At 54.5% G+C, this 24,691-nt stretch overlaps 1 protein-coding gene across 3 annotated transcripts in view; it reads right to left on the bottom strand.

The window, feature by feature from the left end:
• ILDR2 (immunoglobulin like domain containing receptor 2) overlaps positions 1-24,691 on the bottom strand; it is a 59,743-nt gene that overhangs the window by 6,554 nt on the left and 28,498 nt on the right. The window contains exons 4-8 of one of the 3 annotated variants that reach the window (XM_070396263.1): positions 16,032-16,088; positions 13,602-13,748; positions 12,188-12,364; positions 4,065-4,178; positions 235-451 (exon numbers count right to left, since the gene is read on the bottom strand). In XM_070396263.1, the coding sequence (XP_070252364.1) occupies positions 235-451; positions 4,065-4,178; positions 12,188-12,364; positions 13,602-13,748; positions 16,032-16,088 (712 nt within the window). The remainder of the gene's footprint in view (positions 1-234; positions 452-4,064; positions 4,179-12,187; positions 12,365-13,601; positions 13,749-16,031; positions 16,089-24,691) is intronic. The other 2 variants (XM_070396265.1, XM_070396264.1) reach the window with 2 other exon arrangements.

The raw sequence follows: 24,691 nt of genomic DNA, 5'->3' as shown, positions 1-24,691 counted from the left end.
TAAAACACATGAGAAGGCAGGGAAAGGCAAACAGGGTTCATTAAGAGCCTGGAATGGTGACTTCACATGACACGTTGCTTAATAAGTGTGGGGAGGGGGTGTTCTCATCGAGAGAACGTGGCAGGATCACTTAGAATGGCAGGCAGAGGTGCGACCGGGTAAGAAGAGCCTCGGATCCACCCCACTTTCTGCTCCTGCCTCACGCCCAGCCCGAGCCGCCCCTCCACCCCTCACCTGTGCCTGAAGCTGTCCCGGTCCTCTCTGTTGTACTCCACGGCCGAGGGCCCCCGGCTCGTCCCACTGCTGCCTCCCATGACGCCCGACCAGTAGTCAGCATTGCTCTCCAAGTCCCGGGACACAGGGAACTGCTTGCTCCGCATCTGATGGTAAGACTGGCGGAAATTGCCATCCTCCTCGTGCAGGGAGCTGAGTTCCGAGATGGTGTTGTTATCTGCAGGGACGAAACGAGGTAGGACAGTGTTCTGCATGCTGGCCAGGACAGGACCGCTGGCCAGAGCGAGACCAGGAGCCTTGGGAACCCCACCCAGCGCTCAGCCCCATCTGTCCAGGGTGGCGAAGACCCAAACTAGCCTGTTTGTGCCCTTAGCTGGGCGCTGGGTCCAGCTCGAAGCTCTCTTGCCTAGAGTGGGAGACTTTCATTCTTGGACTCGGAAAACAATCGCCATTGCTCCACCTAAGGCAGGCTTCCCAGCAAGGGGGCCCCGCAGCTGTCTCCTCCTACGACATCATCATCTTGTTCACATGCATGTTGTTGTCTTGCATGATTCTGTGATGAGCTGTGACGCCCCCAGGCATGTTGAGCCAAAAGGGGTAAAGGAGAGAGAAGCCCCAGTTCACAGTACCTTCCCTACTGTTGGCCGAGTCCCAACTTCAGGGCGAGTACCGCCCTGGCAGTGGAAGCACCCAGGCCAGCCTCCTGCAGCCGTGCCTGTCCCAGAGCAAGGCGCCCACAGGGCCAGGGGGACATGCACACCTCGCATCTGACCACCCACTTCCTACTGGAAGCTCGTCTAGGAACCCGGAATATCGTCTCCCAATGGCTCCAAGCCCATTTCCAGGGCCAAAGCAGACCCTTCCCCTCCCGAGAGAGTGTTCTAGGTGTATGCGGCCTGGTTGCCAGGACAGCTGTTTGGAGGTGCAGGCAGGCCAGGGGGCCGGCTGCACCAGGGCCTGGGCCTCCACATGTGGTCTAGCCCCAGCCCCACATTGTGAGAAGGGGGGGCGGGGCTGGGCACAGCTTTCTCATGCCCTAAGGTGGCCTCGGGAGCTATTTGCAACAGCACTTACAAAAAAGACCAGCATTGCAATCTGGAAAGAAAAATACACACCTATTTATTTGTAGAACTTTGAAATGGATTGAATATCATTTCCCTTAAAAAAATACATCTACTTAATCTATTTGTATTGTAATTCAAGCTATTTGTTTTCTAAAATCCTTTGGTTAGAACTTCAAATATTATCAAAGTCAACATTTGCAACATGGAAGGTCTGGCTGCTGAGCGAGAGGTAAGCCAGGATGGGATGTGGGAGGCACAAATGTGGGCCTGCGTTCCCTCTGCGTCTTCTCCCGTGTCCCTGAGAACTGCTGGCTCCCCCCCAGAAGGGGAGGGTGGTCCTTCCCACAGCAGCACGTGCCGCCTCTCCTTCTCCAGGACACGGCTGACCAGGAGCACCGGGTACTTGGTCATCAATTGGTTTTGGTGGTCAGGGGTTTTGAATTATAATCTAATTTTAAACCTTTCTTCCTCCGAAGGAAAATGAACTAGTGTGTATTTAAACAACAATAACTCAGAGCCTCTTGAGGAATAAAATCTAGAACCTTTCCTTTCTCAGGAGCTTGGTGACGAACAATCTCCCAGGAAGCACGCAGGAGAGAACCTTATGATGCACCGAGTGTGAGGACTGTCAGCAGTCACGTGTGACTACCGAGAAACCGCATTATTGTCCCAGAACTGTCCTCAGCCTGCAGGAGCAGCAGAGACCTTTCCTGTCTCCGGGTCAGGAGGGCCGTCTCTGTTTCCCCGTTCAGCTGGTGGGTGGGCGAGGTTGCCTGCTCTAAAGTTTCTGCCCCATTGAACATGACCACCACCCTCCTCCGCTTTACGGACACCTGTAATTCAGGGACAGGACAGGCAAACTCTCCTGTGATGGGCCGCACAGTAAGTATTTTAGAATTTGCCAGCCATACTGTCAGGACTATTCAACTCTGCCATTGCAGCATGAAAAGTGTCAGAGATAATATGGACGTGAATTGGCGTGGCTGTGCTCCAATAAAATGTATTCACCAACACAGGAGGCGGGACATGGGTGCCCTGGGAACTGGAGTTTGCTGATCTCTGCACTGGGATTCCAGACGAAAGGCATCCCAAGGGCAAGTGAGGGTCACATGGCTAGTGGACCCTGGAATACCAATGCGCAGAGCGGATGCCTCCCGTGTTGCAACCTGAGACTGAGATCCACTCTGAGAAGAGATCTTCAAGGCGGCCCCACTCCGTGACCCGCCCCGGGTTCTCTGCCTCAGGGACAGAACCTCTCCAAGCCCCGTGAGCTGCTTTCCTGCCTCATCTCTGTGCCTTTATCGCCCTGTCAACCGGCAGCTTCCAGGACACCGGGTTCCAGTTCTGGCATCGGCGCCACGACCTGGCACCGGTGACCCCCCACTGCCTCCCTTCCCTCCTCTAAAATAAGGAGGGAGACTCGGCACCCCCTCTCTTCCAGCTTCGACTCCCTCAAGTCCTACGAGCTGGAAGGTTGTGGCCACAGCAGCCACGGAGCCACCCAGTCTGCCTACGGGTTTCTGTTCGAAGAGCACAGGACGGAGAGTCAGGAGGGCTGGGTTCCAGTCTGATTCTGTCACTTGCACCCTCCGGCTTCCGTGTCCTCGTCTTTACACTACACAGGTGGTTCCCGGCCATTTCCAAGGTCCCCATGGGCGCCAAGAGCCCATGACCTTGTGACCTGCCAGGCCCTGGGGACCATTTTCATCCAGGGAGACAGGACATGCCACCTATACCAGCCTAACTCTTCTCCGAGCTGAGACTCCCAGGGCTCCTCTCTGTCCCCTTCCAGGGATCCATGACAACATGGTTACAACCAGCTTGTCAAGTGCGGTGACATCTGCATCCCTGACATTCCCATCTGGAGACGGGCTTTTTATAGTCGGTGGTGGGAGGATGCGGCTGCGAATGCAGCTCTGACGGGAGGAATTTAGAGCCGCAAACGTGGAGGAACCTGTTGTCCTTCGTCCACACAGAGCTCCGCTCAGCTGCGTTCACGGTGGCCCCAGCAATCCCATCACATCCCTGGCAGGTCCCAGGGTGAGGAGGGTTCAAAGACAGAAGTGTGGTGCCCTCAGTGCCACGCCTGCCGCACACTCGGTGCTGCACACCCGCCAGTCTGCCTCTCCCCATCGCTGGTCATTGGGAAGAGTGGGCTGTGTCAGCCGCAAAGTCTCCAAGGTCCGGGTGAGGGAAGGGGTGGGGCCCTGCCCCTACAGACTCCGTGATTCAAAAGTTCTCTGACAAGGGCAGCCTCCTGCCTTGCCCGTTCCCTTCTGCTGTCGGGCATCTCAGAGGCACGAAGGCCTCTTTGTACGACACGCATCAGCACAGTTGTTCTCTCGCGCATGGGCCTCCGTGTGGCCAGTGGCCGGCTGTTGTTCAGTGCGAGGGCCTCTCGGGTTGGAAAGACTGAAAGCTTCCACATGGAAGTCTCTGTCCTGGGTATACTGAAAGGGCCAGTGGAGAGGACTGTTTTCATAAGACACGTCCAACCCCAGTGCACAGCCCAGCGACGCTGCCTGACGAGAGACGCCGAACCTGAACCCCGCTGGGACACCTCTCTGTTCTTCACATAGAAGCCCCGTGTCCCTCCCTCCTGCACCCTCCAAGGCCCTTTCTTCAGGATGCTGTCGCCAGCACCTGCTAGTTCTAACCCTGAAAGTCAAAAGCTGCCCAAGTTCGGGGACCCCTCCCCCCAAGTCCCTTTTAGCTGTGAATTCCTGCACGAGGGAGGGCCCGATCACACACAACACAGATGCTCACAGTGGCCCCGCAGCCTCCGGGCCGGGTCAAACTGAGCCAGCTCCTTCTCCACGTAGTACAGGACCTTCATGGAGTCCCGCTCTTTGTCCGCTTGGATCCGATAACCTTTGCGAACTGTGGGGAAGAGGACACGCGGGTGAGCTGGGAAACTCAGGAGATGGCCTCGTGTCTTTTACCAGGTAGAAACCACGTTCCCACGTGTAGCAGCTCTCCCTGGAGTCACCAGTCATCTATATTTATACACTTAAGACCCCTTAATCACAGGTGCCCCGGAACGGGGGGCCAGCAGGTCGGAACAGAGCTCTATTCTGGTACCTGTCAGTCATGTGCTCACCGCTGCTTTCTGTCCCACCTCCAGCAGCTCCACACAGAGCTCCTCTCCAAGCTCAGGACTCTGACCTAAGTACTCACTGAACACAGACCCTTTCCAGACGGAGATAGACTGCTCTACAGCCCGAGGCTCACACCTCCACTCGGTGGGAGTTCCTACAACTTCAAAACAGACACTTCAACATGAGGGACCTCGACAGAGGGGGCCTGAACGCCTCTAGTGGCCCGGGAGATGGTAAAAAAGTTCCACTCCTGGGTGGTGCATAGGAGCTAATGTTAGATTATAGGCTGTATAGGCATTAGCACAAAATAAGATGTAAATACGTGATTATCGTTATGATTTCATTGTTTTCCTTTCGCATTTTCCTTTTGGAAAAGGGAATGCCATATTTTAGACACCAGTAATCCAACCTGCTGCTTGCTGTGTGTTACAAGCAGGTGTTATTTTCAGGGCTTAATAACCAACGAAATTAAAGCATCAGACATAATCCTACCTCCTACATTCCTATCACTGATATTGTCAGGGACAAAAGCTGTTTGAGCCCCACACCCCCTAAGTATCAATCTAGTCCAATACCAGCCCCAACAGGAGGTCTAATTGTCACAGATGAGAGAGGAAAGGTGAGCAGGGAGTGCATGGGATGGGAACAGACAATGATGGGAACAGACAGCATGTGCTGGGTGCTCGCTAAGTGCTTGGCCATTGGCCCTCGCGCCGCCCAAGGAAGGTGCTGTTCTTAGCCACAGTTTGTGGTTGAGAAAACTTTGGCTCCAAGAAGTTTCCTAACTTTGCCCCGGAATCACTGGCAGCTCCAGGGCTGGGACCTGCAGTCCCACCGGCCTGGCCATCTTGCCTGCCTTGGAGTCTAGGGTCCCAGTAGGAAGGAGAGACGAGGAGGATGAGAAAGAGGAGGCCAGGGCAGGAAGGCCTTAGGCGGCCAGGGTGCTGTGCTCTGAGGCGTGGTCCTATCTGCGCCCGGCAGGACTGTACCCTGAGGTGGAAGCAGGGGACCCAGCGCCAACATCCTGCTCCCACAGCGAGGCAGACGCCACACAGAAGCCACGTGCCTCCGGATCTCTGGTCATGTTACAGTGGACCAAGCCCCCACAGCCATGCACATGGGAGACTGTAATGGGCTGTTCCCCAGCACCCGGACCACAGCCCGCCACACGGCAGGCACTGCTGTTGTACCTGAGAGCATGCCAGGCAGTCCACAGCCATCAGATTGTGGCGTTACTTTAAGAAAATCTCCCCACGCGGTTTAGTGACTCCTCCCGGAGGTCAGATCCATAATCCTTTCGCAGAAGCAATTATTAGAAGAAACGGTTTTATGTATCAAGCCGCACGGTCTCCCACCTCTCAGAGGCGTTTGCAGAGTAGTACAGACAGTTCAATTAAAACACAATCATCCCACAAGCTGCTCTGTCTGTTCCGAGGCAGTTCGTCTGGTGGGTGAATACAGGGCTGGGGGTGGGGACTGGGCACCCTGTGGACATGCACTGGTTTATAGAAGAATCCCAAATAAATGGTCCCTCTCTGTTTTCATGTCTGTCAAAGGCAACTCAGCCCCAGCCGGTTTGGCTCAGTGGATAGAGCGTCGGTCTGCAGACCAAAGGGTCCCAGGTTCGATTCCATTCAAGGGCACATACCTTGGTTGCAGGTGCCTCCCTGGCCCGGGCCCTGGTCAGGGCTTGTGCAGGAGGCAACCAATTGATGTGTTTTTCTGTCGTTCCCTCTCTCTTCTACTCTCCCTAAAAATCAATGGGAAAATATCCTCCGGGGAGGATTACCTAAAAAAAAAAAAAAAAAGGCATCTCATACTTCCCACCCTTTAAATAACCTCATAAAGAAGAGAAGACAACACAGACCAAAGCCACAGAACCGCCGAGTTCTCTGTAATTATCAGGGGCAGCTCAAATGTCGCCACCTCTCAAAGGTATTGATTCTCGTCACTGGAGAAGTCCTATCTCCTCTGTCTGTCTCACTCCTAACTTCCATGTCATTTAGTTTGAACCTTCATCACGGCCCTTGATATATTCTAGTTTGTTTCAAGTTATTTGTAGAAATGCGTAATCTTCCCAGATTCCGCAGGGACAGGAGTCCTTGTCATTTTGTGTAAAAACACGCAGGACCTTGCTGTACAGAGTAGGCACTTACTGAGGGCGTGTGAGCGGCTGCTGCCAGCAGGGTGCGGCGGGGTCGCGGTCTCCTTAGAAGGAGTATTTTCAGTACTTGTCCTCCCTAGACTGTCAACTCCCCGAGGGCAGACAGGACCGGTTCTGTTTCTCTCACCCCAGCGCCTAGCACAGCGCCGGCACATGGCAGACATCCTGAATGTGTGAGTGAGCGAGTGAGTGAGCGAGTGAGAAGGAAATCAGGAATAGAAGCGGTCTTAGCAGGAGAGGCCACGCAGCTGGCGGGTTGGAGAAGTGACAGGAAGAAGGGAGCAGAAGGCTTATGTAGGTTTTGCTTTATTGTTATTATTGTTGATGATGATTCCCTCGGTAAGAAAACTAGGTGTTTGCAGGCGTAGGGAAGGGGCTGCCCTGCCTTAGCTGTGGTTTCGTCTGGGTGTCTTGAGTATGTGAGGCGCAGCCTGTAAACTTCCAGCCGTGAAGACTGAGCTGGGCTGTGCTCTGGGAACATGCCCAGGTACTGTCCCCTGGCGGCGAGGCCGGCCCCTGACAACTGCTGGAAACCTGGGCCGAGTGCCACGTGGACTGGAGCTGCGTGTTCTGTGTCACACAACAAACACGCTCACCGGGCATGCCTGCCTGCAGGTCCATGACCCCAGAAATCAAACCCTCTCACTGTCACAAAGGACAGAGGCAAACTATTGATCCTGAGGCACCATCCATTGGTTCCAGGGGCTAAAACGCTAGGCAATTCTCCCTTGAAAAGGTTTTTTCACCGTCAGCTCAGTGCCATGGTGTGGCACACTGTGGCTTTTCTCTCATGCTGCGAGGAGCAGGCCGTGTCCCCCGGGGCTCAGGAGCACAACACCAGGCCTTTCCTGACCGCCCCCCCCCACGCCCCCCCCCCCCCCCCGCCCCCCCCACACACTCGATGAGGCCGTTTTCTCTGGGCGGGCCGGAGGGAACGGCCTCATCAGACACTGCTTTGCAGCTTGCACTCATTCTATTCCCATTTGCTAGCCCCCAGCAACCACCCGCCTAGACCAGTGGTCGGCAAACTGCGGCTCGAGAGCCACATGCGGCTCTTTGGCCCCTTGAGTGTGGCTCTTGCACAAAATACCATGTGTGGGCGCCCACATACAGTGCGATTGAAACTTCGTGGCCCATGCGCAGAAGTCGGTATTTTGTGGAAGAGCCACACTCAAGGGGCCAAAGAGCCGCATGTGGCTCGCGAGCCTCAGTTTGCCGACCACGGCCCTAGACCATACATTCCTTGAGGGGCAATTTATAAGCATTTATTAAATGTTATTGATTTGAAGAATAAATAGAATGGTGTCTGGTTGGTTTCTGTCTGTACTGAGTCTGAAGACCAGAGAACTATGATGGGAGGTGCTATTTTAATAAGAAATGTCCCAGACCGGTGGTCAAAGTCCAACACTTTTTGGAAAATGAGTATGCTCCCCACTGATGTTTCAGGGGAGGTGGATGGTTTCTCTCTCTCTCCAGGTTCAGTCTGGTTCAGGTCCTTTGGTTGGCGCGGCTTCCACATCAGCCTCTCTACTTTATTAGCCTTGCCAGCTCTGCTTTTACTGGAGAGGGAATTTTAGGATGTTCATTTTCATGCCACTATAATTTTGAAAAATTATTATTAAAGTATTTGAGCTAATACTTTTGTCCCCATTGAGGCTCAACTACTTTTCAGTTAATTTCCCCTTTACAGCCAATGAAACTTAAAAACTTGCAAAGACGCCCATCCCTAAGGCAGGCCCATGGCTGAGGCCTTGCGCTCGGAGTCCCAGCTTCCTGAGCTAAGTGAGGCTCTGGGGATGATGGAGCAGCTGCCAAATCCCACCCCCAGATGACAGCAGCAGCTGTGGGGGAGGTGGTGCTGGAAATGTGTGTGTTCCCTGTGTGCACACAGCAGGCAAAGAGACACATCCTCATTAGTTTTGGAAATGACATTTCCAAACCCTACCTGCCTACTCAATTCTTTTGCTAGAAGGGTGAGGGGGGGCAGGTAGATGTGACGAGGAAGTGGATTAGAGTGAGGGAAAAATGGATGCGGAAAGAGCAGGTGGGAGGTGGTGGCAGCAGGGACCAGGGCTGGGATGGAGATGGAGGGACCAAGGCTGGGGAGGAGATGGAGGGACCAGGGCTGGGATGGAGATGGAGGGACCAGGGCTGGGGAGGAGATGGAGGGACCAGGGCTGGGGAGGAGATGGAGGGACCAGGGCTGGGATGGAGATGGAGGGACCAGGGCTGGGGAGGAGATGGAGGGACCAGGGCTGGGGAGGAGATGGAGGGACCAGGGCTGGGATGGAGATGGAGGGACCAGGGCTGGGGAGGAGATGGAGGGACCAGGGCTGGGATGGAGATGGAGGGCAGTAAACTGGTTTGAGGTTATTCTGAGCTACAGTCTGAAGGACTTGCTAACCAACTGGATGCGGGAAGTGAGGGCAAGGACGAGAGGAGGGTGAAGTCCCAGCTTTTGGCCAGTAGGTGGACAATGCAGCCACTGAAATAAGAAACAGACAAGTTGAAGCAGACATACGGCAGATTAATTCCATTTCCCAGAGGCTGAGATTGAAAAGCCTGCAGGCATCCAGTGGAGATGTGAGGAAGGCAGTGGGACCTGGGGACTGGGGATCAGAGGAGTGTCCGGAGGCATCGGCGTACAGACCATGGCTACAGCCTGGGAGTGAGTCGATTTCCGGGGGGGGTGGGGGACAGGGACACCCAGAGGGACAGCCGGCAGGTAGGAAATGTCACAGAACACCACGAGGGGGAAGGCAAAGCAAAGAGTGGGTGAGGGTGGCAGGACCCCTGATAGCTCAGGGGAGCCAGGATGGAGGAGGATCCACTAGCCTTAGCAAGAGGCCACCTGGCGGGCTGGCTTCTGGAAGTTTGGGGAGTTGATGAGAGCAGGGGACATGTAGACATGAAATGTTCAAAACCCTCCCAAGGAGTCTGGCAGTGACAAGGCGACAAGGGATGGGACGTGACCTCAGAGGGCTGCAGGGGTGCGGCAGGTGGTGTTGTATGTGACGGAAGGTTTCCAAGGCTGATCGGAGGAGCCCCTGAAGAAGGCAGGCTGGAGATGTGAGGCAGAACGGGCAATGTGGGTGTTCACTGAAGAGAAAACAGAGCTGAAGGGGTGGGTCCAGGCTGGGGAGGAGGAGGCAGCCATCTTTCCTTGAAGAAGGTCTCCACCAGCCGCCATGAAGGTCGGAGAAGGAATCGGTGCCTCTCCCGTCTCTCCCACGCGGTAGCCAACAGGCTATTCCATGCTCGGCTCTTCAAAGCTGCCTTTGCCACCACCCAGTGTGCAAGAGTATTGTGTACAAACAGAATCTGAAAGTTACAGTTGCTAGGTGACTACCCCAAAATGGAGGTGGCATGTAAATATAAAATAGGCTAAATTTACATCTTTATAAAACAGCATTTCTTAACACGTCCAACATGCTTTAGAGAATAATCTACACGGAACGTTGGCGTCATCAGTAATTCTGGTCGTGGGACCAGGAGGACAGAAATGTGCCCAGCGGGGACGCCCACACGGCCAGGCTGGTGTGACATCCCCTTTCCCATCACAGAGCCCTGGTTTTGTTCATTTCCAAGGTCAGTAAGTGCTTTGGTCTAAGATATATGTATATATTGATTTCAGAGAGGAAGAGAGAGAGGAGATGGAAACATCAATGATGAGACAGAATCGTCAACTGGCTGCCTCCTGCACACCCCACACTGGGGATCGATCCCGCACGTGCCCTTGACCGGAATTGAACCTGGGACCCTTCAGTCCACAGGCTGACGCTCTATCCACTGAGCCAAGCCAGCTAGGGCAAGAGATGAGTCTTGACCAGTCCAAGCCAATCAGGTTTAGGAAGGGGCCTGGGGCACAGTGCTCACCACTAAGACTGCAGATGTCGGCGGGAGGAGGGGCTTCTGGCAAAGGCCCGTCACTCAGGACAAAGCAGCGCAGGGAGGAAGCATGTCTGCTTCCTGCCTCAGAATGCAGTTCCCGCAAGATGGCGGCCATCGCGGGAGAAGCAGGGAGTGCCCAGGAGGACAGAACAAGTGGAAAGAACAGCCCTTCCGTGCGTGATGCCATGAGCTGTTCCACCAGCCAACCCCAGGCCACCTTCCCCAGGGGCTTCTCACCATGTGAAAGAAGACATTTTCCTCGTGCCCAGCCATTTCTGACTACAGGTGGTAGCACGGCAGCCAGGCCGAAACGACGGAACTGCCACAAGCAGGGGCCAGGGAAGGTTGGAAACAGGAGAGAGGAGGCCCTTGCCATTCTAGGAACCTGAGTCATTTTATTATGAGACTCACTGATTTAAAGGGGGGGGGGGGGGCGGGTTCTGGTGGGAAGGCAGGAAGGAGGGAAACTGGAGGAAAGGCAAGAGGCCAACAGAGTCTGAGACAAGCTCCCTGGGTGGCTCTTGGCCCTCCACCCCCTGGGCAGCGGCTGCCTTCATCGCTCTAATCCCCGAGTCCTTGATCATTAACTTCACTTCCCTGCCTGTGACTCATTTCCGGTCTCAGGCGACAGGATTCTGTGAATAGTTCCAGGGAGAGAAAAACACAAATACCGATTACTCACTGAGGACGTCTGCTCTGTCCACGGTCGGTACCGACAGTTCACTGCTGGGCGAGGCCCTGGTTCCTGTCCAGATGCCTCCAGAGCACAAATGCCTGTTTTCCGAACCCCAGTGCCTCACCCACCCCGGGATTTACAAATCACCTCCTAGGTCTCCTACACACAGTTTCAACCTTCCTGCTCCGTGACCCTGGCCAAGGCCTCCAGGAGAGCGACACCTTAATGCCGCCCCCCCTCCCTTCCTCTGCCCTGCCCATAACCATGACTCATCATCCCTCGGTGGGGCCAATCTCATCTAAACAGGACCCCGGACCAATGAGTTCCCTGCTGGCTGTGACGCGCACCGTTACCTCCACTTCCTGCCTGATGGGCTCCTCTCCAAGCACCTGTCTGATTGCCCATTCACTTCAGCTCACAATCTCCACCCAGATGCTCACGTTTCCCTGAATGACTTCAGTGCATCTCAGCTCGGGGTCCAACTAACTCTCCCCCATGAACCACGTGCCCAATCAGCATGTCACCTCTCTGCTCAGGACTCTGCTGCCGTGACTCTCACTACAGCACTGAGCCCCAGCTCTTTTGGGAGTCAGACGGGTGAGTTGGACACCATCAAACACACACAGTGTGTTCTCCCTGCTCAGGCTTCCACCCTGCTGCCTCCTGGGGGTGCCCAATGACCCCCCCACTCTGCTCTCCCAATCCTCTCATTCCTGCAGGCTCAGCTCAGACCTCACCTCTTCCCGGAAGACTTGGCAGCCGGCTCTCTCTCCTACAATCCCGTCCCACACTCTTTAGCACCCAAATGCCTTGATAAAGCGTCTTTCCTCGGGCTGGAGCACCCTGCCCGGACACAGCCACGTCCCCCACGTCTTGGCGCTCCGCACAGTACGGGCAAGTCCTGAGCACTAAGGAGGGAGGAGGAAACTATCTGCTAACTTCTGGGATGGAGATAACCATTTCCCAAAGAAGCGTCCCTGAGCTGATGTCGCCATCAGCTAGTCCCCGGCCTGGAAGCAGAGGAGGAGCGCGGGGCGGGGCAGAATGGAACCTCATTTACCACTGCGGCTTCCTCCAGTGGAGTCGCTCGGAGCCAGGGGAGGTGGATGCGGCTTGTCCATCAGCATGCCCGATGAGGGGGCTCCTCCCAAGGGGACAGAGGGGATGGAGTAGGGGCCGGGGACACAGGACACAGAGGGAGGGTACCCGGCCTTGGCTGCTTTCCCTGCTTCATACACTGTGGAGGGAGATGAAGAGCAAGAGATTATACGGCCCCACCCTCACAACCCTCACACCTCACGTCCCTGAGGGTGCACTTTAGGGACTTCCTGGATGCGTGCCTGTGTGTGCCTATTTGTGCATGCATGCACGTGTGCCTATGCGTGCAGGTGCATGCTGTGTCCCAGTGCATGTGTGTACATGTGTATGTTATGTGTGCCTATGTGTGTACACGTGTTAGCACATGCACGTGTATGTATGTCTATTTGTGCATGTGCCTGTGTGTGCTCATGTGCATGTGCCTATGTGTGCATGTATGTGTGTACATGCGCCTTGCACGCCTGTGTGTGTGTTCTCCTAGCCCTGAGTCACGTAATTGAAAGCACTCCCCGGACTGCCTTGGACTCCTCCAGCTCCGTCAGCAGACGACATCAGGAATTACAGTGTTTGGCACCTGGCAACTGAGTCACTAGCGGCTGCGGGAGCCGTCCCAGCAGCTCTGTGACAACAGCAGCCCACTCTTAGCCACACTGTATGTAGGCGGCCCAGCCCCGGGGCTGCCCAGGGCAGCTTCCAGGGGAGCCGGAACCTCTTCTAGCGGCAAAACAAGCAAGGGGCTGCGTGTGAGCCCAAAAGCAGAGCAGACAACCTGACCCTCCCGGAAGTGCGTTCTTCCCGAGAGCACTAACCGACCACGTGTCTCTCTCCTGCGAGCTGTGTCTGGTAGACAGCACGGGTTCCAAACGTGATGCCTACCTGGGCCTGGCACCTGGGGAATCCCCAAAGGAGGACTCGTTCTTCTGTGGGCCCTTTGGTCATGGGAGCACACAAAACCCGCCAGTGGCTGGATGGTACCCAGGACTGTGGTCTGCACACTCTGCTCGTCAAGAGGGGGTCTCTGCTGTGAGAGACGTGGCCAGAGAAGGTTCCTCGAGTCTGAACGCCCCGGGAGAGGGCAGGCGCCTCTCCCACAGCCATAGCCTCCTGCACCTGCCCTTCCTGCAGCCAAGTCTCAACGAGACGGCACATGCTGGTGACGGGCGTGGACAAGGATGGAGAGGTGAGTGGATGTGAGACAGCACACAAGGGTGTCGGCTCTGGAAGCGGGGCTCCCGCGGGGAGGGAGCACGGGATGAGCGACACTTTGGGCGGAAGGAAAGGAGGTGGAGAAGGAAGTCAGGCACACAGCCGCCCAGTGGGTCACGGATCCTCACGAGCTGACCCCCGCCCGCCCCCCCCGGGGGCCCTTTACTCACAGGCCTGAGGGCAGCAGCAGGACTCCGGGCAGCACGGGCAGCGGACGTAGCAGCAGCAGCTGTGCGGGCAGCACTGGCACCAGCAGATGCCCACCAGGACGAAGAAGAGGAAGACGCCCAGGATCACCAGCCCCACAAACACCCACTCTGGAAGGACGCACAGAGAAACCCGCGTCAGGGTGGCCCGCTCGCCGGCCTCCCCATGAAGAGGCAGACGGGGGGCCTGGGACAGAGGGCACAGAGCCCCCAAACTCGGGAGGCACTGGGAGAGTAAGAAGTGCAGACCCCCTGGGGCTGGGGCATGAAAAGGATGGTCGGTCACCAGGTCCTGTGAGCACAAGCCACGGTGGGCTCAGGGCCCGCCCCGGGAAACGGGTTTACCATGTTGACTGCAGTGTCAGGACTGGTGTGGGACAGGAGCACAGACTGGTGTCTGGGGAGGGGACGGGTCTGCTGAGCTAGAACATGTGTTCTGTGAGTACATGTCCTGGGGAGTCGTTGATCTTGTCACTGGAAGTGTAAGCCCTAAGAAACTTCTCCATGTCTACCTGGTGCAAATCAGAACGTATTTAGGTGGTCTGTGTCCTTATGTCTCCATCCGTTCCCCTGCCCATTGCCCCGGAACGCCTTTCCTGAACTCGGCATCGGGGCTAATACCTGCCAGCGAACCATGACCAGAGACAGGAGAGCGGCTCCCAGAGAGAAGACAACGCCCTGCCCCCGGCTGCCGACTGGCTGGAGGGCCCAACTCCCCCCTGGCAGCGTGGGAGGCCGGAGTGAGCCTCGGTTTCCCTTAAAAGCTAAAAGACTAAAGCAATTTCGATTGAAAATCATCTACCAAAAATCCCTTTACAATGGACTTTACGCGTTATTTTCTTAAATTTTGGGTATTAAATACTCCTTCGGTTAAGTGGCCATTCAGTTAGAGCTTGAAAACGTGACGTTTTTGTTACGTAGGTTTGTGATCATGGCAAAGCTATTGATTGATCTTTGTTTAGACGGATTTCCTCATCCCCCTGAAACACGTTCAAAGCGGCCAGGTCCCCGCTCTGCAGACAAGAACGAGAGACCTCGTCACTCCTGTGGTCCGGAGAGCCTTCCTGCTGAGGCGCTAGATGGCTGAGGGCTTGGCTGGGCCTTGGAAATAACAGACACCACGTACCCCGAGACAGTGTGAGCCCTGAGGCTTCAGAGAGGTGTGTGGCGAGGTGGCCACAGGCGGGTCAGGCAGCCAAGGAGGAGAGACTGCAGGTGCCCTTGAAGAAACACTGTTATCTGAGAAAGGATTCTTGCAGCCAAAAGGAAGGGGCATTCGGGTATCCAGGGGCGGAGATGAAAAATACAGTAACTCTTTCTTGGGGATATAATCTCTCATTTGAAGAAGCGGCGCAGTGTGACACTGTTCCTCTGACGTACAAACTGACAATTCTGGATAAGGGGATCACAAAGCGCAGCTCTGTGTGACCTTGGGATGAACATGAAGAATGTCTGTACTGGGTCCGTCAGCTATTGGGAAAGGGCCAGGGAACTCACGGGAGAATAATGAGGGAAGCGCTACTGGGAAGACTCTGGGTGTTTCTGAAGCCTTGAATCAAATCAAAACCGATGGTCGTGAATATTCTGTATCTCACTGCTGCTGCTAACTCTAGGCAGCTCTGCAACCTTGGGGAGAAACCCTCCAAAGCAAGGGGGAACCCTTTCGTACCCCGAGTCTGGATGTGCTGCCCCCTGGTCCATCCCTGTTCTGTCCGTGCCTCTTCCTTATGGACCACAGGCGGCACCAACATGATGGCGGCTTGTCTAGGCTGCTGCGTTCAACTTAAGCTACACGGAGAGACAGAGGTGTGCACTCGGGACAGGTGTCCTTGAGAGAGTCCACATCCCCCACTAGGACTTAGGGGCCCCAGAAGGTCCTGAAGTTGTATACAAAGCAGAGTAGGTATGCAGATGCGTGTTCTTCAAGGGAGGAGGGGTGCATAGCTTTCATTAAGTTTGAAGAAAAAGTTCTGATAAAGTTATAAAGGGAAATTCAGAGTAACACGGTGGCACGCTAATGACCGGGTACACATATAACTTAGGGCATAAGGAATGCAGACAAGTAACGACTCTGTTCAGGATATTTAGTGCTATTTGGGTGCAGCTGAGACACTGGGCATGAGGTGGCCAGGGAGCCCGCATGCCTGGCACGTGTGGTCAGGACTGGGTACCCATCTCAGCCATTTTTAATTATCACTACTTTTTTAGGGTCTAGTAACAGAAGAAATACAATTTAAAGGCTCTCCCAATGGGCTTAGTTCATCCTGGAAAAGACCACAGACATATGTAGACAAATGTGCAAATACATCAAAGGAGCAATTAGTGACTAATGCAGAAGCCAGGCAGATGGAATGACAGCAAATTAAGCAAACAAAGAGTTAAATGACTGAATACCTGGCATAATCTCCACAGCAAAGCTGGGCAAGAGGTCAGCAAGCAGCCCTGTCCTGCCTAGAAGAGGTAGAAGGGGAAGAGAAGGAAAGAGGTTACTCCCAGGGAAACACAGCCTGGGCCTGGCTGCAGCAGTGCCACCCGCACGGGGCCTGGCCCAGGTTCTTGGTGGTACGCGAGGCACATCCAGCGGTGGGGCTCAGACAAGAGAATGACCTTCCCTGTCGACCTCTGGCAGCTACGTAAGTGAACTCTGCACCTACATCAGGTGGAAGCAGAAGCAGAACTTCCCCTCCAACCACCTATAGGAGGAGGAAATGCCTGCCTCACCCACCAAGGGCCTGACCCAGCAGACAGACACGCACCATCTCCACACACTTTGCGTTCTTCTCGCACCTTTTATTGGAAAAGTCCACCCCGTCCGTATCCAGGCGTTCAGCCTGCATGTCCATACATCCGCATGCATCCCTACACCCATCAAAAACAAAGTGCATATTTAGTTTTAACTCGGAATGATCTCGGTATATAATTCTAATTATAGCCTGGAGATATTTCAATGACTAAAATTTCAAAGGCAAAGAAGAGATAAGCTAGATCGGGTACACGCTCCTCTCCTCTGGTTTCGGAAATGCTCTGTACGGTATGGCTTTCCCATATGGCACCCACAGCTGGCGTGGCGTGGACCCAGCTGCCTTCCGCGTGACGAGGCAGGGAAGCGTAAGGGCTGGTGTCGGAACAAACAGGTGCCCCTCGAGGCTCGCTGGCAAGGAGCTGTGCAGGAGGGGAGCCACTGGGAGATGTGGGGAAGGAGGCCAGTCCTGTTATAAACTCGCCTCCTTTATAGGACGAGGTGCCAAGCGCTTGCACCACGTTCTCATATCACAGTTGGTGGAAAGGCCCAGCTGGGACTTCCCCGCACCAGACGCCCAGCAACACTGGGGTCTCGCTCATCACTGAGGTGCGCTGGGAAACAGCTCGCAAGCCGCCTCCTGCCAGACTTGGGATGGCAAAGGGTCACCCTGGCACCTGAATGCTGCTTCATTTACATGTGTGACAATGCACCTAGAACAGCTCTTCCAGTACAAATATAATGTGAGCAGCGGGTCACTGTAGGGTTTCTAGTAATCATGTTAAAAGAGCAAAAAGAGGCCCTGGCCGGGCAGCTCAGCTGGTTAGAATATCATCCTGATAAACCAAGGATGCGGGCTCGATCCCCAGTCAGGACACATACAAGCAGCAACCAACGAATGCATAAATAAGTGGGCCAACAAATCAATGTTTCTCTCTTCCTCTCTAAAATCCATCAGTTAAAAAATTTAAAATGAGTAAAAAGACTGAAATTAATGGCTATTTTTACTTATACCAATGCAGCCAAAGTGTGAGCACTTCCCAGGCCCCGTATCACCTCAACTGTGGGGTCTGTTTCATGCCCGTGGACTTGGTTCATTCAGAAAACAGCCAGCCCTTCCTGTTCAAGTTCTAGAGGTGGAGTCGAGAAAAGTCACTCACGTGTGGTTTACATTTTGAGGCGAAAGGCCATGGCTGGGCACTGGCCCCTCCTTCCTCAAGCCGCCCCACGGAAGAGCAGCCCCGACAGAGGTCAAGGAAAAGGCACGCCCAGCCGCGGGGAGGACGCTGTCCTAGGGGCTCGGTGTTAGGGAGGCGGAAGGGATCTTGGCTCACTTTGCTGTTCTTGGCTCTCCTGACTCTGCAAGGCCAGTGCCTCCTGGGAGAGGTTGGGTCAGAAATGTGGACAGGGCTTCACAAAGCTTGTCACTCGGACAGAAGGACAGGCGTCCCGCTTCTCATTCTCCCAGAAGCCACAGCCCACAGCGGATGCTCCTGAGGCCGGGACAGCTTCCCACGTGCCCCGTGTGGTGGCCCCGTGGCCGGGTGGTACCCTCTCGCAGTCCAGGGGGGAACATGACAGGGCTTTCGCCTGAGGACAGCCGGAGTCAGGGGACAGTGGACAGTGCCACCTATCATGTCAGCAGTGAGACCATGCGTGTCACTGGCTCGAACACCGTGACTTATTTTATTGGATTAAAGGCACTTTGAAAGGGGGGTTTACACTGGGATCCTGTATTTCTGAAAAGCATTTTGCTTCCATCTTCTTGACTAGCGATTCCTGAGAACTGCCTTTGGCAGCTGGACATGCGGTATCTTCCCTTCCTAGTCTAACCCATCACATCCAATGAAGGCCTGACCGGGAGTCCACACAAGGCAGCAAACGCCCTGCTTTCCGAGGCCTTTTCCAGCCGGGACTTCGCTCACCCTCCAGGGTTCGGTGTAAGAGCGGCAGTTACATGCCACTGAATGTCTGAGAAAAGGATGGAGAGACGACATTGCAAACAGAGGGATGTTTTCTCTTTTCAAACATCGTTCAAGCTATTATAGAAAACGGTGTTCATGAAGCTTGGCTTCCCCGAACTTGGCAGAATCCATCACCTTAAAGACATTTCCACAGGAGTCACCCCAACAGCTCAGGCACACGAACCATTAGCACCAGCACCAACATGAGCACCATTTCATACCAAAGCATTACACATGTCACAGCCCACAATACTCACACACCTGGGCTTGAATGATCATGGCAGCAACGTGCACAGTGGATAAAACAACTTACGTATCGTCCCCCACAGTCCCCAGGCAGCCGCTGTTTGCCACAGACACCTTCAAGTTACCCCTGAACGCTTTGTGCTATTCCTCGGACCCATTACTCCTGAGTGTCTCCAATTCATTCATTCATTCATCAAGAAATGTATATGGAGCCAGGTGGAGACACAGAGGGGAACTAGATGGGATCCCTACACTCTCGAGGCTCTCGGTCTCGCCTGCAGGCTGTCCAACGGTGTGAGTATAAGAACTCGGTGTTGGGATCTGCTTCAGCGTCACAGGACTTACCTGAGGTCAGGGACCGTCCTCCTGCCACGTGCAGTGGTTTCACCAGCCTTCCTTGCATTTTAACATCGGGTTCCACCTGGTCCTGGGACCTTCCCCCAGAGACGTGGCCTGATAGTCACAACAAACACTGTCCTGTGACATCCCCGAGACACGAGTGCTCCTCTCACGGTAGGCCAGGCCCTTCCATGTACTTATTCCCTTCTTACCGAAGATAACAGCGCATCACTTCTCACTGCCCTTGTTTGTGTGAGTCCTCGTCCCACACAGCCTCCCCGCCTCCAACGTGGATTCCGACAGCCCGTAAGGAAGCTGCGCTGAGAAGGTGGGTGCGCCATGCTCGGAGGACCCCAGGCACCCTGCCTCAGAGCTGGTCTCCGGCTGCAAGGAGCACCGCACTGAGGACGAAACCCTCCAGGCAGGGACTGTGTTCTGTGCCTGAGGTCCCCAGCAGACCCGTAAGAGGAGGCACCTCACCCTCTGGACCGTGAAGTGTTTCCAGTAGCAAATCCCCTCTGTGGGGTATGCAGGCTTCTGATTGGCTGCTCACAAGGGTGCCCTTGTCCATCCCAGATGGAAGCCGGCTCTTCATCAGCGCAGGAAGGGAGCATTCATTCACCAAGCCCTGGTCCATGTGCTGGAGAAGGGGGAGCACCCTGGACTCGGGGCTCAATGGTAGGAGCATCCTCAAGGCACCAAAACATCCCAAAAGGTCATCTTACTGTCGAGGGGACTGAAGGCCTGCCCCACCTCGCACCCCACAGGTTGTAACCCCCAGGCTGGGTATGTGTAAGGCGGCCATCACAGAGATACAATGTGCTTACAAGCTTTGCCAAAAAGAGTTTTTTGTCTCTACTCTTGAAACTTAAATCCAAGCCCTGATTACGAGTCCAAGCCTTCAGAGAGCAAAGGTTAACCACGTTTCCTTTGTCCTGGTGAGGCTTCCGCTGCGGACAGCGTGGTCACCTCCATTCCTTTCCCTGCGCTTATTCACTTGGAGTCCTCCTGGGCTTTGCAATGCACTAAACAAATGACCCCTGGCGCTTTCTTCCCCTGCCCTGAGGTTCCCTCTTCTCCCTCTGCCTAACGCACAGGTGGGCTTCCTCCCACTGCCAGGCCTTCCTCAGACCCCAGGGTCAGTTTTCAGGGACGCACAAGACCCACCCTGCTCTCTCAGCTCCTAACCCCCTCAAATGTTTCTTTTCAAGTCTTTGAGGAGAGAAGATGCCTTTCTCTGGCTCTTTGAAGTGTAAACTTGTTTCTATGGCTATTTGGAATCCCAAATAGATAGGAAATTTCCCCAGGGCACACACATCCCTGCTTTTATTCTGTATTCCCCCGGCAACCATGCATTCAGTGAGTTTATGATTACCCGTCAGGAATGCGGAGCTAGCCTCCCTCTCTTTATATGTATTTATAGACTACGTATGCAAGCCTTTCCTATGTGAACTCTTTCTTTTTATGTCCTTTACATTTTAGTTCACTTTAAACTGTATTGAATAATGCTGACATTGGATTCTCTCCAATACTAATAATGACTAGTATTAGACCATCTGCAATTAACTGTTCATAAATGCTTTGGGCTTTTGGCAGTGATTATAAGGTTGGTCCAAATCACTGACTACTATTCACACAGAAGTCAGATTTGACAACTAGAAAAGATCTTGGAGGTCATCTAATCTGTAACCCACACATGTTTTTAGGAACCTGAGGCTCAGAGAAGTTAACAAATTTTACCAAAGTCACACAGCTGACTAACGATCAAACCAAGAGTAGAAACTAGATCTACTTGCCCATTCCGGTATTTATTTTTTATTTTATTTTATTACATTTCATTTTATTTGCCAATACCTCACTCCCTCTCCAGATTTGCTTGTTCTTAAATTCAACTGCTTCCTCATCTCCTGGTATTTGCAGTGAAAGACGCTCAAATGTGTTTGTGGCATCAATGCCCTACTTAAATAATTAAAGTGTAATTTTTGGATGTAGAAAATGTTAGAGGTGGTTAAAAATTTCAGCACCTTTTACAGTTGCAGCCAGAAAATGATTACTGAGTATTTGTGACCCTATGATCTAAGGAAATGGCATTCACCATGCTGCTCCAAACAAATAAACAATGATAATACAGAGCATACCAGATGTGCAAGGCCACTCTGAGCGTGGGAATCTTAATCAGAATGTTCAAGGCCAAGATACTATATGCAGGTGAACAGTAAGGCCACAGTAATCTGACTATGTACACTGTGCAAACGTGCCCTTCTATGACCCAAAATAGTGAGGTCAGAGTTTTGGAAAAAAGCCTCTTTTGTCTGCGTTGGTATTAAAGTATGTTACTGACCACCAGGCTGTAGGTACAGAGGCTGCTGCTGTGTGGGAAAGATGCATTGTTACTTAGCTGGTGTACGGCTACTGTATGGGACTTCGAAGAACTGTTTTGTCTAGTTGCTCCTTGTTAGCAATGGCTACTTGGGCTACAATAAAGACTCTCATATACCTACAACTTCTCATGGCTTCTCCGTGGAATACCTGGCGTCCCAGGAGATCCAGTCCCTGGCAGAGGGGCTTGGACCCAACAAACACCAACTGCAAAGCACTCGGTCTTCCGAAAGTGCGACAGTGAGCCAAGCCCCGGCCCCCAGAGAGTGAACAGGTGTAAAGTATTATCAGAAACGTAAGAGGCTCGGGTTGGCCTGAGATGAAAGGCAGAGGACGGCCACAAGTGCCTCAGAAATGATGTGAGGAGGGTGGGGTTTACCGACGGAAGATACTGAGTTTCTTGGTGTGATTCCAGGGGATTTCCTGAGCTGCTGGGCTCCTTGCATCAGACTGGCCCAGGCACCTTAGGTACAAAGATACCAAGAACAGCTACTTTCCTTAACCAAAACAGGCTGGGCCTCTGGGCACGCAGGGAGGGCAGCCCCTGCAGCCCCGGATGTCAGAGTTCCTGCCCTCTCCCGCCAGCCCCCTCTCCGTGTGAACGCAACCCTGCGCACTTGAATAGCGGCAGCTGGCTTTGGAGAAAAATGGGATGACTGTCTCCCGACCGGCTTCCAAGGGCTGCCATTCTTTCTATGCGGGGCTGAGCCGATTTTCCGGTGACACCCCCTCTCTGCGCACAGGCACAGGCCTCGCACGTCTGCAGCCTTTCCACTGACTACAATGAGGCTGGCTGCGGACCCAGCTGCTCCCGCCCCCCAACCCCCTCCCCCGTCACCAGGGCAACCGGCAACCGGGGCTGCAAGAATGCGCACTAATTGAAGGCCAGTTTCCTCCCACCTCCAAGAGCAACAAGTGAGCTGGGAGGAGGCTGTGGAAGAAGGTGGGGGGCGGGGAGGGGGGCAGGGACACACTGCAGCAAGGCCTGGGGCTGAGGATGGGGCGAGGCCAACCCCGCCTCCAAGACCCCCATTGTTCTCTTAACAACCCCGGACTGGAAGAGCCTAAATGGAACTCCCTTACCCTGAGGAAATCTTAGCGCCAATTTTTCAGTTAGAAGTTATTATGCAAACCACCATCTGTTGTATGGGCCCCTTGCTTAGAGATATGCACATAGTAGGTCCTCATGAACGAAATGCCAGCTACAGCAAGGGCTCCCAGGTGCAGCTGAGCTCCTCTGGAACTTCACTTCTTGTCAATCAAGAGGAGGCCCTTCAAGGTGGCCATCTCTAAAGATGGTGTGACCCTCTTACCACTTTGCCTGTTGTCCTGACATAGACTAACAGGCTCTCCTTCTCACTCTCAGGAGTCTCTTAGTTCGGACCATAAATTATGAAGTCGTCCTATCTAGACTTTCCAAGACCATGCATATTCTCATCAAAGCCCTAGGTGCTCCCCAACGCCTTCAGGACTTGATCGAGGGGCCTGTGGCACCCAATCCTTGCATAGGTAGTAAACACCCTGTAATTAACTAAGGGCCATCCACTGAGAATTGGGGGCAACCAAAATAGAGCCACCAAAAGACAGCTTGCTGGGACGGAATGTCCTAAAATCCACTGGCAGGAGGTTCCCACAGGGCTGCAGAGGCCACCTCCGCAGGGCACGGACTGTTAGAAACAGGACTGCCAGTTCACAGGGGCTCAGAGCCTCTGTCTGTGGACCGGGCAAAGGAAAATCGGCCCCGAGCAGGAGTCCCACAACGAAGAATTCCCTGCAGAGCCCCTCAGACCAGAGGTGACAGGCTGGCAAAGAGAGGCGGGGGATGGCAGGGTGGAAGGGAGCTCATACGACTGGTTCTGGTCATGTGCCATTTAATCTCACAGTAGGTCTTCCAGGAGTATTACTCCTCCTTCTCCGATTTTACAGAAAAGGACATCAGGCTCAGCCACACTGGCCTGTCCAAGTCTCACTGGCACACCCAGTCCAGGGACTATGACCCCAAAGCCATGCTCTTCGCAGTGACCTTCTCCAGTCCCCAGACTGACCTGTGGTCAGGATCAGGATTTTGCAACCTGGCTATTGACACTTAGGGCCGGGTCGTCTTTGCTGGGTGTAGGAGGCTGTCTGCCCTGCACATGTAGCATGTAGGAGGCGGTCTGTCCTGCACATGCAGGGTGTAGGAGGCTGTCTGTCCTGCACATGCAGGGTGTAGGAGGTTGTCTGTCCTGCACATGCAGGGTGTAGGAGGCTGTCTGTCCTGCACATGCAGGGTGTAGGAGGCTGTCTGTCTGCACATGCAGGGTGTAGGAGGCTGTCTGTCTGCACATGCAGGGTGTAGGAGGCTGTCTGTCTGCACATGCAGCGTGTAGGAGGCTGTCTGTCCTGCGCATGCAGCGTGTAGGAGGCTGTCTGTCCCGCGCATGCAGCGTGTAGGAGGCTGTCTGTCCCGCGCATGCAGGGTGTAGGAGGCTGTCTGTCCCGCGCATGCAGCGTGTAGGAGGCTGTCTGTCCCGCGCGTGCAGCGTGTAGGAGGCTGTCTGTCCCGCGCATGCAGCGTGTAGGAGGCTGTCTGTCCCGCGCGTGCAGCGTGTAGGAGGCTGTCTGTCCCGCGCATGCAGCGTGTAGGAGGCTGTCTGTCCCGCGCATGCAGCGTGTAGGAGGCTGTCTGTCCCGCGCATGCAGGGAGTAGGAGGCTGTCTGTCCCGCGCATGCAGCATGTAGGAGGCTGTCTGTCCCGCGCATGCAGCATGTAGGAGGCTGTCTGTCTCGCGCATGCAGGGAGTAGGAGGCTGTCTGTCCCGCGCATGCAGCATGTAGGAGGCTGTCTGTCTCGCGCATGCAGCGTGTAGGAGGCTGTCTGTCTCGCGCATGCAGGGTGTAGGAGGCTGTCTGTCTCACGCATGCAGCGTGTAGGAGGCTGTCTGTCCCGCGCATGCAGGGTGTAGGAGGCTGTCTGTCTCATGCATGCAGCGTGTAGGAGGCTGTCTGTCCCTCGCATGCAGGGTGTAGGAGGCTGTCTGTCTCACGCATGCAGCATGTAGGAGGCTGTCTGTCCCGCGCATGCAGCGTGTAGGAGGCTGTCTGTCCCTCGCATGCAGGGTGTAGGAGGCTGTCTGTCTCACGCATGCAGCGTGTAGGAGGCTGTCTGTCCCGCGCATGCAGGGTGTAGGAGGCTGTCTGTCCCGCGCATGCAGCGTGTAGGAGGCTGTCTGTCCCGCGCATGCAGCGTGTAGGTGGCTGTCTGTCCTGCGCATGCAGCGTATAGGAGGCTGTCTGTTCCGCGCATGCAGGGTGTAGGAGGCTGTCTGTCCTGCGCATGCAAGGTGTAGGAGGCTGTCTGTCCTGCACATGCAGCGTGTAGGAGGCTGTCTGTCCTGCACGTGCAG

Source organism: Myotis yumanensis, unplaced genomic scaffold, assembly GCF_028538775.1.
Source record: "Myotis yumanensis isolate MYYU_CA2020_CCGP unplaced genomic scaffold, mMyoYum1.0.hap1 SCAF_17, whole genome shotgun sequence".
In the NCBI taxonomy this organism is placed as follows: domain Eukaryota; kingdom Metazoa; phylum Chordata; class Mammalia; order Chiroptera; family Vespertilionidae; genus Myotis; species Myotis yumanensis.
Note: the sequence above shows the minus strand (reverse complement) of the source record. Positions and strands in the feature narration are given on the sequence as shown.